This window comes from Cydia fagiglandana, chromosome 16, assembly GCF_963556715.1.
Source record: "Cydia fagiglandana chromosome 16, ilCydFagi1.1, whole genome shotgun sequence".
NCBI classification, from domain to species: Eukaryota; Metazoa; Arthropoda; class Insecta; order Lepidoptera; family Tortricidae; genus Cydia; species Cydia fagiglandana.
The window spans coordinates 14,954,060-14,971,130 of record NC_085947.1 but is presented as its reverse complement, the minus strand read 5'-3'; the positions used below and the strand labels follow the sequence as shown (position 1 = coordinate 14,971,130).

The 17,071-nt window shown below is 38.7% G+C and overlaps 1 protein-coding gene across 1 annotated transcript in view; it reads right to left on the bottom strand.

The window, feature by feature from the left end:
• The window catches only part of LOC134672241 (hillarin), an 82,898-nt gene that overhangs the window by 38,194 nt on the left and 27,633 nt on the right, over positions 1-17,071 (bottom strand). The window contains exon 6 of the mRNA XM_063530142.1: positions 3,020-3,207. Within this exon, the coding sequence (XP_063386212.1) occupies positions 3,020-3,207 (188 nt within the window). The remainder of the gene's footprint in view (positions 1-3,019; positions 3,208-17,071) is intronic.

The window sequence follows — 17,071 nt, the reverse complement described above, 5'->3', positions numbered from 1 at the left end:
AGTGGCTTGCGCCGGCGCCGGCATTCCATTTGCGCACGCGATCGGTTCTAGTCCACGAGCCAGGAATGCGATGTGGATCCGTCGATACACGCCTTCATTATAGCGCGCGTCCTTATCTCGCAGAAGAAAGGCCCATTCAGCGCGTACGGCTTTTTAAAAGCTTTTATTTTTACGCCGGACGCCGAGACCCTTGGGAATCTGAGAAATACTTTACGTGAAGAACTAGCACTTTTTATAGGAGCAATTAGGAGCGTATCATGGAATATGATATGAACAGCATTTTGTAAATTTGGATAAGTACGAATTGTTTGTTTTTCTGTGTTTCACAGGATTTTTGTGAGCTAGTTTGCATTTCGCAAAATTAATAAATGCATCGTTGCGGGATCCAGGCTGCACCAGCATTTGTGTCAAAAGTCCGTGCATGCAACATCGGTTTTGACATTTACGGCAGCAATGCAGTCTTCAGCAAGATTGCAGTATTTAAACGCGACATTCTTCAATTTGCAGCAGTAATACAGCTAACTCCATTGTTCCAGGAACGTCAAAAAGGTAATTTAATGGATAAATTTATTTAACTTGATATTTGTGACATGGTGAAGCGTATTTAATTGATTCAGTATCAACAATGTTCATAAAAAGGCGTCGCCAAGTACAGAAACTTGATCTTTTAAAATGTGGAACCCTAAAAGTCTCAACAAGTCATTAGTTAGCGTTTGCGCAAGTTTGATTTGCAATGAAATTATCATGGACGGAGTGACGCGATAACAACTGGGTGGGCACTGCCGCCACTGGTTAGTTACCACCAAGTTGGTAATGCGGTAGAAAGGTTTTTTTTTGCATTGGCTGTTTGTTTAGTGATGTAATAATAAGCAACTGTCCTCGCTTAGCTCAGTTACTTAACGTGTTATAGTGAAATTAAATTTGTGTCATTCATTCGCTTAAATTTCTAGGGATTAGCAATTAATCCTGCTCAACCGTAATGCGAGCAACATAAAAATGCCTATTTTCGAATAGATTTAGACCTAAAACCTGTGGACTCAATATTGACTTGACTAAATGTTTCACTTCTAGGCCTTATTAGCTTTCACAACATATAAATGTGGCTAATATACCTTCTTAAAATGCAAAATTCAAACAAAAAATGGTATGGTCTTCGTCTACCTCACATTTCTAATATACCCTTGCCACACACCCGCGGAATGGCATGATTGGTAGGTAAGTAGCCACTTGACCGTCCGACGATAGCATAGTATCCGAAAAAATATGCTCTTAACCGTCCGCGGGAACCTTACTATCCAAAGGGGTGGAAGAAAGAATTGATTTCAGAGCCATCTAATGGAATATTTCGGCATTATTTATTAATTCTCTTGATGCGACAACATAGCCTAACTAAATAGTTAGCTCTAAAAAAATTTAGATGGCAATGTAGTTATAATTTGTAAGCGGGCATATAAAAATTTGGGCATGTTGCTTCGGGTAGGGCAGCCTTTTAAGCGACCTAGAACTTATAAGTTATTGTTTTTCTGTTTTGTCCGTAGCGTCCTCGAGTTCGGTAGTGTTATATGGTCACCGCAGTATCAGGTACATATTGATCGACTGGAGCGGATTCAAAACATTTTTATAAAATCTCTTAGTTATAGGACAGGTTTTCACTTCAATGACACCTCGACGGCTGCGAAGTACTTCAATATCCCTTCCCTCAGTAATCGTAGGATGTATTTGGATGTTATGTTTTTCTACAAAATTTGTAAGAATGCAATCCAATGCCCTAATCTTTTGCAAAAAGTGCTTTTTAGTGTTCCGCACCGCCCCTTACGTTCTAGGCCCCTTTTTCACGTTACTTTTGCTCGCAAGAAATATGCGCAGCATACGTTTTTCAGACGAGTGCCCAACTATTGTAATAGACATCTAGGCAGGATTGATCCCTTTCACAAATCACTTACTACACTTAAAATCATGTTAAAGGAAAAAATATTATTGCTGTCTACCTACTCTCTGAGATTTTATTTTGATAGCTATTGTTCCTTGATTTTTATCTATTTTACTGTACTACGCTTCCTATTTTCAGAATTCTATATTTCTTTTTCTTGACCCTCGCTGTAATTATTATTATTATTCCGACTTTTTGCTGTAAGTATTAATGAGTTATTCTTGCTTCTTGTTGTATGTATCCTACCTTGGGCTTATGCTTGTACCTATTGTATACCAATTTTCAGTTACATGTATATTTTATGAACCTCCAGGTCTTTTTAGTATTAAGATTTATGTGCGTATTACGCACCTCTAACATATGTATCTTATATGACTGTATGTGTTCTGAATAAATAAAAAAAAAATAAAAAAAAAAAAAAAATAATTTTTGTAGAAAGTTGTGAATGCGCTGCGCGGGGCGTGCGTCGCTTAAAAACCCCGGACGGTTGACAGGAAAACAGTCTCGCGGGCCGGACGGTTGAGTGGGTAGCGAGGAGAGTAGGTAGGCAGAGACGTAGTGTGCGAACGTTACTCGTCTTGCCGCACGTCATACTCCTCGTCCTGCCCACCGCTGCCTATTTTGTCAGCTTTTTTGGCACGAGTCAAATGACCGGCAATACTTAAAAGTGCGGTGCGTGCGTCCGACTCGCACTTGTACGTTTTTTTAGGGTTCCGTACCCAAAGGGTAAAACGGGACCCTATTACTAAGACTTCGATGTCCGTCCGTCCGTCCGTCCGTCCGTCCGTCTGTCACCAGGCTGTATCTCACGAACCGTGATAGCTAGACAGTTGAAATTTTCACAGATGATGTATTTCTGTTGCCGCTATAACAACAAATACTAAAAACAGAATAAAATAAAGATTTAAGTGGGGCTCCCATACAACAAACGTGATTTTTGACCAAAGTTAAGCAACGTCGGGAGTGGTCAGTACTGATGGGTGACCGTTTTTTTTTGCTTTTTTTTGTTTTTTTTTTGCATTATGGTACGGAACCCTTCGTGCGCGAGTCCGACTCGCACTTGCCCGGTTTTTTTAACGACTCACTTACCAAATAGCAGTCGATGGGTTTTTCCTTCGGGCGATGGTACGCCTTCTGCAGCTCGGTCTGCTTGAGCGCATGCGCGATGTGCAGCGCGCTGGCGTCGAACCGGCCGTATTGGTAGTCGGGCGTGTCGCGCAACTCACGCGCGGGCGACGCGTGTACGCTGCCGCCGTTTGTCGCGCGTGTGGGGGATACTGCGAACAATGCCATATGTTACAAATACAGGACTGATAGTCGGGAATATAGCGTAATGCGTACACGCTACCGCCTATTGCCACATGTGATGTTGATTTTTATCATACATGACAGCTTAAAGGCGAATGTAAAATTAATAAAATGTATTATATCTGTCGGCGGCCGATCGTAAGATCAGGCATATCGTGAAATTCCTAGGCATATCGTAAAACGTGAAAATCTTTGACTCGTACCGTGAGTCAACGGAGCGCCGCTACGCGGGGCTCCTATTTCTGGGCAGTTTGCCCTTCGGGCATCTGAAGCAACCTAACGAACCTATCCTGCCTATATATTGGTTTAATGTGACTATCGTCAAAACATTACACAGGAATATTACGATCTGCCTGATCTTACGATCGGCCGCCGACGTATCAATATTCAGTTTAATATACTAAGTAAGATTTTATCGGCTTTATCGTGTCTTTATCACTCCACAAAAGCTTTCCGAGAGAAAATGCACGAGTTAGGTACTTAAAATAAAATCACAATTCGTGTGGCTTTATATTATAATATTTGACGACATTCTCCAAGGATTACTCCAAAATCCTGACGTGGTAGTCTTGGTATCAATTATGAAGTAGGAAACAGCTTGAGAATGCCGTAGCCAATACACTATGCATGCATTCATGCATTGTACCTGAGATTAAAACTTACAAGGGTATAGGTATGCTAAATTTCAGCTCAATCTTATTGATTCCATTCCTGCTTGCAAAGCTATTTAACATTTTAGATCGAATAAGAGCTTAAAAAGGAGGACGTTTTTATCGTGTGATATACCTCGATGATTGTGCTAACCCGCAGGCAATAAGTTCCAAGCAGACCGTTTCCACATGGTTTTTAACCATGTCCATGGTTTCCAAGGAGGCCAATTCTATTTTTACAATTTTAATATGGATTAATCTTATTTTGATACCACTTTGAGTTAACGACTTTGAGTAGCCTTAATAAGACTCTATTTGGCATGAATAAGCAGCCTTAAAAAAAGTACATTTCGTTTTTTTTTTAACTATTTTTGGATTTTTGACAGAGGTGAATATATACTTTCCCTCAGTCTCCCGTTGATCTCGGATGCTGTAACGTCGGGATCTGCAGCTGTTTGAAGTTGCAGGTTTGGATCGAGAGTTGTTGTAGGTGGCGATCACAATAGATCAGGGATGGTCGCAGTGATACATAAGGGGGTGGTAATTGGTCAGAATCTACCTCCTCGCGGTCCACCCCGGGCAACGGCTTCACTCTGAAGACGGCTAAAAGATTCCGACTGTTCCTGGCAAGCTGGATCTGCTCCCTCTGAGCCTCCCAGCTATTCCTGTGTTCGATACTCTCAAGATAAAATACAATGCGCTCAATAGTTTGCCCCTTAGTGGGCTCATCGACAAAAAGTTTAGGACCTTCCGTCCTTATACTGCAAATTAACATTGAAGGCATGTCACAATCTAAATGCGACTACCTTGCGCGACTTGCTCATGATAACCATGTTGACGTGATAACCGTCCAGGAACATCATATAGATAATATAAGTAAATTTGACAACCGTGGGAACATCCCGGGTTTTAACTTAGTAGCCTTTCACCTATCTATGGTTCAGCTGTTTACGTCAGATCCACTATCACAAGTGCACAAATAATTGAAGTGTCCGCCCATAATAACTTGGAGGTCATTACTTTAAAAATATCCAACATCTCTGTGACATCAGTCTACAAACCCCCTAACAATGTTTTCTCAAATCCCCCCTTTAAGACTTACCCCCACCCAGCGATCTTCTTAGGGGATTTCAATAGCCGACACTCCGCCTGGGGATACACATCCAGCAATCCCAACGGTGAGATTCTAAATAAGTGGTGTATAGAAGAAAACCTTCATCTTATATTTGACGCCAAACAGCAAGGATCTTTCCGATCGGCACGGTGGCAGCGCGACACTAATCCAGATCTTTGTTTTGCCTCTGAGGATGAGCATGGAAACATATTACCTATCAGCAGAGTTATCCTAAATGATTTTCCCCGTAGCCAGCACCGGCCCGCTCTTGTAAAGATAGGATTGGAGGTCCCGATTGTTAACTCGTTGCCGAAGCCGCGCTGGAATATGATGAAAGCCGACTGGGAAGCATACAAACACCAAATGGATGCAAATATAAGATGGCTCAAACCAGAAGCATCAAACTATGATAGATTCTGCGGCATAGCAATAGGTGCGGCCAAAAGATGCATACCTAGAGGCTTTAGAAAAGAATATATCCCTGGTTGGTCTTCGGAAACCGAAGTAATGTATCAAGCCTACCTCAAGAATAACGAAGCCTCCACTGCCAATAAACTCCTGGCTGCCCTAGGGGAGGCCCGTCGACAGAAGTGGATGAACAGCGTCGAAGGTATGAACTTTACGCACTCGAGCAGAAAAAGCTGGGCTCTACTGCGAAAACTGGGTGGTGGAGCACCAGCTGACACTAGACCGCCTACTGTACATCCTGACAACATCGCGGAACGCCTCAAAAACATCACAAAGAGCGCGCATATCGACAAAGCCTTCGCTAAAAACATCAGACGCGAAAACAAAGCCTTACTCGGTTCTCAAAATCGATGTGTGGCTTTTGACTCACCTTTCAGCGCGGACGAGGTCTGCCAGTCCTTGAAGTATGTTAAATGCGGGAAAGCTGCTGGGTTGGATGATATGTACCCAGAGTTCCTTACCCATCTAGGCAAGCGAGCAGTGCGATGGTTAACAGACTTCTTCAACAACATCTTTGAAACTGGCATACTACCCGCCGTTTTTATGAAGTCCAAGGTCATAGCCATACTAAAGCCCGGAAAAACTCCTGACGACCCGGCAAATTTCAGGCCTATATCACTGCTAAGTGTCACGTTTAAATTACTGGAGCGCTTACTGTACAACAGAATGAAAGATGTTGTTGACAAACACATTCCCGCTGAGCAGGCAGGGTTTCGCGCCGGTAGAAGCTGCTGCGACCAGGTTCTAGCACTAAGCAGCCATATTGAAGCCGGATTTCAACGAGGACAGAAAACCCTGGCGGCTTTCGTGGATTTAAGTGCAGCGTATGACACTGTTTGGATAAGCGGATTGATCCACAAGGTAGGAAAGATAATTCCGTCTGCGAAAATCCTCCGTCTCCTGGGGAACATGATGGGGCCACGAAAGATTACCGTGCTGTTGGGCGACACAGCCAGCAAATACAAGCAACTGAAGAATGGACTTCCGCAAGGTTCAGTTCTGGCTCCCCTCCTATTTAATATATATACCAGCGACATGCCTCCCACTCAATGTCACAAATTTCTATACGCTGATGATATTGCGCTCACAATCCAGACTAGGAGTTTTGAGACTGGCGAAGCTGTGCTCACGCGGGACCTTGACGCCTTACATCAGTACTACACCAAATGGAGACTGCACCCGAATCCTTCAAAAACAGAGGTTACCGCTTTCCATCTAACGAACAGCCTGGCAAATAGGGAGGTGGATGTTACTTTCTGCGGTCAAAAAATCCGCCACAATCCTAATCCAAAATATCTAGGGGTCACGTTGGATCGGTCACTAACATATGGGGCACACATGGAAAATCTAGCCCAAAAGGTAAAGACCCGGGTGAACCTTATAAACAAACTGGCCGGAACTTCGTGGGGTGCTCGAGCTGACGTGCTGCGAACATCTTCTATGGCTCTTGTGTATTCTCCAGCGGAATACTGCGCACCACTGTGGTATAAAAGCGCGCACACCAGCAAGGTGGACGTTCAGCTGAACCGAGTGATGCGAACGATATCTGGCAGTTTGCTTCCTACTCCCACCAGGTGGCTCCCCGTGTTATCACACATTGCCCCTCCGGACATCAGGAGAACTCAGGCTGCTGCGCGGGAGTGGGACAAAGCAACTACGCATGGTTTACCGATTAGAGAGACGCTAAACCATCTACCACAGGCGCGCCTGCTATCTCGCAAACCTATTTGGTCTGATCACCAGGTACAGGGCCAAGAGCCATTCAATGCATATGCGGAGTGGAGAAAGCAGTGGCAAGCGCAGGACGGTGACTCCAATATAGACCCCAATGAATTGCCGACTGGCTTCAAAGACCACCGCAAGATCTGGGTTACTATAAACCGCATCCGCACGGGAGTAGGACGATGTAACCAGAATCTTCACAGATGGGGAATCTCGTCGACACCAGCCTGTGATTGTGGGGAGCCAACTCAAACAATCCCTCACATCATAGGAGAATGTCCTATAAGGCGATTTACCGGAAGCATGCAGGACTTGTTAGCACTCACACCGGATGCAAGGGATTGGCTACTCAATTTAGATATTAAATTGTAAATATTTTCTTTCTGTATACTTATAAAAATTGTAAATTAAATGTGTATTCAGGAATAAAGCCATACGACATAATAATAATAAGCTTTGGAGCCTTATATAGCCCCTAAAAAGAAGAAGAAGAAGAAGAACGTCGGGATATATTTTATAATACCGTGTGTGGCCTGTAATATGAGCAAAAAATTAAACTGTAGGCTGTACTCCTCATATAAAAGTAAAATTCAAAAATAATAATAAATCACCGCTTGACAATAAATAAATCAATATAATCAATATACTGACCAACATTTGTTCAGCGACTTAAATAACTTGTGGTTTGATTTTTAATACACTTTAAAGTTTATTCTGAGACGCAATGTATTGCGAATTTTGTTATGTTTAAGGCGTGACAAGCAACGTCAATCACAATGATATGGCGTGGCGATGGCGTCCATTGAAGATATATATTTATTTTGTATGAAAAATATGTCTAAATACTTCATAAGTTTTAAAAGTTGTTGAACAAAAGTGTCACCGTTTGAGGAATACAATCTATGATTTGATTATTTGCTTGTGTTACAGGCCACACCCGGTATAGTTACACATGAATAACTATCGCGGTGACCGAAAACAATATGAAAATCATATCAATATTATCAGACAGAATCGGCTTAATGAACGCTAACGGGCCGCGTAGCCGAGCGAATTGAAGCGATACGTACGCGGGCAGTAATTAGCAGTAAATTATCAGCTATCAGTGCAGCTAGATGCAAGTGCAACGTTAAAATTCTATCGATTTGCCACCGCATAATGTCCAACTACAACGAGAAATTTTAGCTGTTTTTAGGGTTCTGTACCTCAAAAGGAAAAAAACGGAACCCTTATAGGATCACTCGTGCGTCTGTCTGTCTTTCCGTCCGACCATCCCCCCCCCCTTTATCTCTGAAACTACTGGGCCTGAACTTTTGAAAAAAATACACAAAATAGTACTTTATCTGTAGATGTCAGGAAAACCTATTAGAAATGTGCAGTCAAGCGTGAGTCGGACTTATGTACGGAACCCTTGGAACGCGAGTCCCATTCGCACTTGATCGGTTTTTTTGTATATTAGAGTAATTGATTTGAGTGAATCGGTCCTCGCTAGAAATACGGGCGGCCGTTTGCTCTTTGTTTCAGTAAGAGCAGAGGGGCTACCGCGAAAACCTAAATTCGCAAATTGCGGGGAACTTTCTCTTTTACTCCAATAAAGGTGTAATAAGACTGACAGAGAAAAATGCCCGCAATTTGCGAACTTCGAGTTTCGCGGTTATAGCCCTGTATTGGTAGTGGATTACGGTGTTTGTTTAGTGGTTTTGGGCAGGTTCCGACAATGGCACGGGTGAACCTGCCCCAAGTTTAAGGTAATCATAACTATAATCATTTATTTATTGCATCCAACCCGATGGTAGGTAGGTATTCGCCATGAAGGGCAGCAGAACTGGTACAAACTGATTAGAGTGATTAGTATCCTTAAAATCAAGACAGAAATAAACTCAATGGGACTAATTTGTAATGTGTATAGAAAATTAACTACTTAACTAAAACTAACTATTTTGGCTGAGCAATCCAAAGAGAATCTTAATCCCGAAATAGAAAATTCCCACTTTAATTTACGCCGCTGTAACAAATCTTTCAATTTGCAATAATTAATAACTTAGGGTGACTACTGTAGTTATTGGCCACTACATAGTAATTGGCCACTTTTAACAATAAGGCTGCAATTGGCTAGTTAGAAACTATGATTTGTTAGTAGCCAATAACTATAGCCTCGGAGTAATTAACAATGGAGCCGCCATTAACAGGCGTTCCCCTCTGTCGAAAATAGGCGGCCAATGGTCAACCACATGTCAACCATATGTATGGACTGACGTTTATCTGACATGACGTACCTATACATTTGATGTGCCCCTCCCCCGCAAAAAACGGCAGACTATTTTGTACCGAAAATTTTAGACATGGCGTCTCCGTTGTTAATTACTCCGAGACTATAGCAGTCACCCTAGTAGTCTTCTAAGACAAAACCATACATATACCTAACTTATTTATGATAATTAAAACCTGCCTGTTACATCCAGCCAGTCCACCTTGAACGTTACAGCTAATAATATGATAATGCATTAATCTAATCAGCAGTAATAAGTAAATGAGATGAAAATGTTCGTATAGAGAATATTGCAAAGTGTTTAGATTACTATGCAAATTTAGTTGTATCCCTTGCACGTAGGATGTAAAATGATCAATAAAGTTGTCAATTAGACGATTATTTATGGGAGGTTATCGCCATCGCCATTAGACTAAGAAATAACGCTGATTATTGAAAAACCGCAGGTTAAATACATAATATATCTTACAACAAATGCAGTTACTTAGATTACAATTACTATATGTATATACCGGGCCTCTAACTAATCTTTATACATACCAAATTTCATTTCTATTGGTTCAGAGGTTTAATAGTATCATATAAACAAATAGATAGGGTTACTTTGGCATTTATGATATTAGTAGGGATTGATACCAAAGTTAAGATAAAGAAGGATGATGACCACTAAGCATTTCAACAAACTGATAATTTCAATAAATAAATAAGTAAATAAATATTATAGGATAATTTTACACAGATCGACCTAGTCCACGGTAAGCTCAATAGCAATAATATTAATAAAATTCCGCATACATTTTAAGAATGAAAACTAGTAAATGAGGTATTTACCGGTCATCCGACCCGCAACCTTTCGACCACAATGCCATTTCAATTAAGACCCAATTGTCTCTATCATAGGGCCGACATTCCAGCGAGCTGCCGGCCGTAGGAATGGTGCCAATGACCCTATCGATATCCATAACTTACACACTATTTCACTGGGTAAACTTATCCGCATGCCGGCTTAAAGTAGGCTCTATTAAGAAACTGTTTGGTTGCGAAAGAATTGTGGGAGGAGTTTATTGAATGTGTATTTTATTTTCAGAATAATTGTGGGTTATATCATAACACATTAAGGGCTCGATTCGGATTTTGAAATAGATAGCTATCAGATATCTTTTAGACATCACCAAGATACGATAACGATATGTTTAAGATCTAACCAGTCAAATTTGACATTTGCGCGATTCTGGAGATACTCTTGAACGATTTCCACAGGATACGACTTAGAGATCCAATTCACATCTAATAGATATCTTACTCTATCGTAAAAGTGACATTGGTTGCCCGAATTGCGCTGCAAAAGAAAGCTAGTTGATATCTAAACTATAACGTATCTAAGATGAATCTAGTACGTGTCGTCTCTTGTGAATATCTTGAAGTTCGAATACGGCAGTAAGTCACTTCATGCATTCAAATTGGATCTGCTGAAAATTAACATCAGGCAATTTTTATTTATTTCGGCGATGGTTCCATAGTAAAAGTTGTTAAATATGGCCTATTTTTGATATCACGCGGTGGCAAACAAACATACGGTTTAAAAGGGTCACTTTTTATGGAAATTCCCAGGATGGGAAAGACGTGGCTACTAGTAGTAGCCTACAAAACTACTTATATGTAGCTATTATAATGTGATAGCTGTTTTCGTTGTCTGAAGTGTTAGAACAACACTCCAAAATAAATCTAATCTAAACACGAAACGATTGCAGTGTGAGCCTGAAACCAACGCTTCCAGCGTATATCGCAAGCAGTCCAAAATTATAATACGCTTATGGCAGTCGGCGCATTTTTGTGCATTGCTCAAATGATCCAAATAGGGCTTTAACGACTCTTGCGCAGCGCTTGCGACTCGCAGTTTCAACCTGACATAAAACAGCCGATGTTAATAGTAAATGTACGTTTTTTACGACCTTTCTTGCCGGAGTGAGAGGTAAATGTGGAGCTGCAATGTGCGAATTGCTTAGCTTGTGCCAAATATGCGCGTGTAGGAGAAATATGTGTTTATCCTTATCTATGTATGGTTAATCTAATAAAGTAGGTACAGAAAAGGCGCGGAGACAGGATTCTAACTGGAGTACCGTAAAACCCAACTATAGATGTTTTTATAATATTATAGAATTTTTTGACCAAGTCAGTAAATGAAAATATTACAGACATCACAGTGCTTTGTTTATGTAAGGAAATAATGTAATATTGCTATCAAATGATCATGTGTGAATGTAAATCACCTACTTGTAGCCCTCTTATATTGCCTTGCCCTTGCAGGGTGTCACATGTATACCTTTATTTATGTTCCATTCCATCCATGTCTGTAAACTATTATAGTATGCAATAAAGTATTATATTCTATTCTATTCTAGCCCAATACTACAAAATAAATATGGTCCACAAGTTCAATCAACGTTCTTTTTTGTCTGGGATTACTTTTACTATGTATAATAAAGTATAAAAGCCCCATTAAATGCCTTATCCCATAACCTTCCGTGGGTCACCAGCCCCTTAACTTGTCATTATATGCTGTAACTATAACATAACCTTCCCCTTCCTCTGCCCAACCTTTAGGTTAGCTTTTAATAGTTCTAATGGTTAATTGAGGTTTCTACCTAAAAAAACCTGACACGCGCCATCGCAACTCCCAATCCACATAATCCCAACCTGCAACCCGCAATCCTGACAAAGAACCAAAAATCCTGATGTGTCAGGGGAAATCCTGACTGACTGACAGTTAATGACAGGAAGGTGTAAACTGTAAAGCACCCAGTCCAGCCTGCGCCTGCGTTACATAAGCCTATGTGAGATACGTAGTATAAAAACAAAGATCACACTTACATTTTTACGAGATGGTTCACTTTTGCTAAGCTAATACGTACTTATATCGAAATAATAAGTTAGAACTGCTGTTCAATAACACAACTACCCTCCATGTATATTTCTTGACCATAACTGTCAGAACATAAGTAAGGTAAATAAAGTATTTTATAATAATAAGCCATGATATTAAATTTGTATTAGTTTGCGTTAATTATTCTATAATAAATTAAACTAAATGCAGCAAATACATTTGTTGAATTGAATTATTATAATAACCGGATGTGCAGGAAACATCTTATTTGTTATTCCCACCAAGAAGTGGTAGAAGGGGTGAAGTCTAATCGAATATAAGCGGGTGTCTGACAGTTGTGGGTCACTTCTCAGTTGGAGAGCTACGACGACGAACGAAGTTAAGTGTCAATTTTATTTAATTGTGATTTTATGACTTGTTATAAATTTCTGTATGTTTTCTTTGTGTTATAGTCTGATGGTATGTACGTTACAATCTTTAATGTGAATATAACCCTTTGATGAGTTTTTAATAGTTACTATGTAACGTATATTCCAACTGATTACGGTGTAATACATCATGTGGCTTATTGCTCGATCTTTATTACTATTTTAAACTATGCCAAGTGTGTACGTTAAGGTAGCCAGTACTAACTATTAAGCCACCAATATTTATTACGCATAAAATAATATTTTTGTGAATGATGTGATAATAAAGCCGATTAATTGTTCCGTAAATCTACAATATACTTTTACTTACAATCTGCTTATATAAATATATTACTTAAATAATGTCTACCATTTTTCATATTCTAAACCTTGTAGTTGTCGCTATAATAAATACATTACTTTGAGCAATAATTAACTAGTCTTAATTAAATACTGCCTTACATCCTTATTTCCTATTTTATCAACTTAATACTAAAGTAAATCTGACATCAGAAGTGGGATGATATTACACACATTCTATGCCTACAAAACTAATGTTTCAGGAGCAGTACGAGTATAAGGACTGCTTATGCTAGTCAACAGCGGGACGCCATCCAACTCCAAACAGACACTGTAAGCCGCGCTATCCTGGACACAAGGACACTGGTGTTTCACTTTCAGTGAAAACCCCAGGTGAAACAAGATATTTGGTATACTAAGCATGATGCTTTTTATGGAGAACCGCAGCAAGCAGCTCAAAAGTACTTCGCGAAACAGAAACTGCCGCACCTGTGAGACGCTGCGGAGTGGCGCCTGTCTGGAAGGATGACTGATGAATGATGTTGTTTCTGGTATGTTAAAATTTGGTTACACTTAAAAATAGGACTGTATAGGTATGTTTAGATATCGAATCACATCGAATAGTTACAGAGTTAGATAAACGTAAACGTCTGTCCTTTTCATAACCTGTTATGTAACCATAATGACGCATAAATAAATATTTTCTAATCTATACTATTCTAAATGACGACTTAGTTAATGACTGAATCGAATAATAATAAAAAAAAAGAAGCTATTTGTGAAATTGGATTTTAGAAAAGCAGTTTGGTTTGAATAAGTTTCCAAACGTTGGAATAACGTTATTTATGGCCTGGATAAATATTTTAATCGTGATCAGTTAGCTACAACTCGAATCTCATTATAAGATTTTGAGGTCTGCATTAAAGACTACGTTGGAAATTTTAGGCGGTTAATAACAATGGGCATTTTAATTGTAGCTTACCGCGTGTCTTAAGTTAGGTACGTTTATCAAGTCACGTTCAGCTGTCGGTTTAGTTACGAATTTGATACTTAATTTAATTGTCGCGGTTATGATATTTGTCCTCAGATTTGTGACTTTTCCTAACCGGCCGTTAACGGTATACAGTTAAGTGGAAATACCCTTATACGTCCTTTGTATTTTATTAGTCACATTATTTCTTATTTTTGTTACGATTGATACGAATAAATATTTATATAACACCAGTTACTTAGGTTCAATAGTCTGATATCGAAGGCACATATCTTAAAGATTCTATCTCACCGATCAGGATCTTATCAAGGAACTATTTCAATAAATATAAAACAGTAAACAATATTAAACTGTCAGGTCGTTTTAAAACTGTAAAGGATAAAGTCAACACGCTTTTGGTTTTCAGTTACAAGCCCCTCGTAAGCTTATCGATATTAAAACAGTCGGTGGTAGTCGTGATACTTTCATAAATAGTAATAACGGCTATTTACAATTTTGCACCTACAGTGCTTATTGCGAGTTCTGTGTACAGATAGTAATACGTGTTTGGCATAAAAGCGTTTTTGAAAGTATGCTTCCAATTTGATAAATTTACTGATTGATGGATATTAAATGACTAAAACAAAAAAGGATATCTCAGTGACAACCTTAGACAATTACGTCATACAAAATAGTAGACTAGTCAGTATTGTTCTTGTGGTAATCAGAGGTAATTCAAGTCCCGTGTTAGTAAATTATGTTTTGAAACCGTGAAGTTGAAAGATTTTTGCACATGCAAATTAGTCAGTAAATAAAAAGCACATATTCTCTTGGTAATAAAAATACTTTAAAAAAAAAAAGGGGTAAATATACAACATAGAGTACAATAAATGTGTACAAAGTAAACGTATTCCTTTAGGACAATTCATCTAGGTGACCTGTAACTGGGTTGCCAACTTTTTTTTGGTGGAATATAGTATTTTCCAGAATAAGGCATCAAAAATATAGTACATTAAAAAAAAAAAGTACTTTTAGATAAAATACTAAACATGAGTGTAATATACTTTTAATCGGAAATATAGTATTTTAGCGTACTATATATTTTTCCAAAAGTATATAGTACAAAGAGCCAAAATATAGTACAATACTATATAATATAGTACGGTTGGCAACCCTACCTGTTAGGAATATAAAAAATATATACACGGTGTAACATGAGGGGGCCGAATAGTTTTAGCAGCGTATTCCTGATTATATTTAGAGACAAAGTCCTTTAAACCTTTTTGAAATTCGCCTAGTTTCAGAGTTCATTTAATACAAATACAGAAAAGAAAAAAAAAAATTAAAAAAAAAACTAGTTTTTATTGTTACGTAGTGCAAAACGCCTTAACTTTTTGATGACGATGTTACTACTATGGGACGTAGTCTAAATATCCTTAAAGTAACACTTTGCAACAACTATGATTTACAAAAAAAAAAAGTTTTTAAAAATGTATTTTAGTGACATGTTTACCAATAACATATACTTTTTTATGTACAAGTACATTAAAAAAAATTTTTTTTTTTTGGGCGAAATTGACATATACACATATTACATTATTTTCTCTCTTTTGACCTCAGAAATGCGTGGTTAAGGTCTTTCGCATTCCTTGTGAACACCATGTATATACGATATTTTAAACTGTTATATACTTTACCAGTTCTCGTAGTAAACTCGCATAAGCCCTTGGGTATATGTACCACCATTTACCTGGTCTGGCGGTAATTAAATATGCTGCGGTAATAAAATGCCTATAACAATGGCAATTTTGTACCTATGATCTTCTGGTTCATTTTAATGTTTGTTTTAATTTTGGTACATACAAGAAAACATAAGACCACCGGAATACTGATAAAGCCAAGTGGAAGGTAGATAGGTGAATTAACCTTTTGGTGCCACTTGTTGCTATGAGTGAGCTGTTCAGGAATAAAACGAATCGTATAATCCTGATTCTATAGTATTTAGCAAACATCAATTTTTTATTTATTTATACCTAACCTATTGCCATAATGAAGCATGACTGATATAAATAATATGTCTTCGAATTAATTGTGTCCTACCCAGAAGCCCAAAACATCCTAGACCCATCCTAGAGAACGACTTTTGTAAGATGAATCCGCCTTTGTACGATAAGTTAAGATTCAACTAGAAGAATATCGCGTTATCTCCTGCGGTTTAAGGACAGTTACGATGGAAGCTCCAAAATACCATTTCATAAAAAGAAATACGTTGCCTATTATTTGTAACCACATTTTTATTTTGCCACCGAAGCTTCAGCTAAATAAAAGATAGATCTATACATATTGAATACATTATAGATAATACTGATCACTGACTTTTAAAATAGTTGTTTTGTGGGATGGCCGAACGGAGTTTAAAATTCTGTTACATTAGGTTTATATAATTCCTGGGAGTGACCAACGTAGGAAGTTCTAATGGAATAAAAAAAAAACGAAAAAATAAATGAAAAATGTTTATTTCTGTTAAACGATTCAGGTTAATTTATAAAAGTTAAGAACTCCTAGTAGGTATAGACATTACCTGTGGCAGGAGAATAGTTTAGAAACATTAATTATTGTAAATTAATTTGAGACATAGGGTTCCCAGATTTATTTTCCATTTGTCGCGATCTTAAGCGGTTACTTCCAGCTATCAGTCGAGTCCAGTTGAGCCAGCCTCCTTCTTAACTGACCACCTCCATGATGCCTTCCCGACCGTCTACTGCCAGCTGAATGCCAAATTAATTTTGTATTAAACAGAAACGTTTGCGAATGATACTATAAAATTTAGCTTTTTTTTTTCTCTCTCTTTAAAATTCATTATTTATTGTGGCTGTAAACCTATAGTGCACAAGAACTTAGTAAGTTTACGAAGATTGGAGGTCTTGGATTAGTAAACTTCATGTGTTGGCGTTTTTATTTGTCAAAAAAAAGAGAAATCTCTGCATACCAAACTGGAGGTCCCGGGTTCGATATCCAGTGGGTACATCTGTGTGTTCATCGGAAGGAT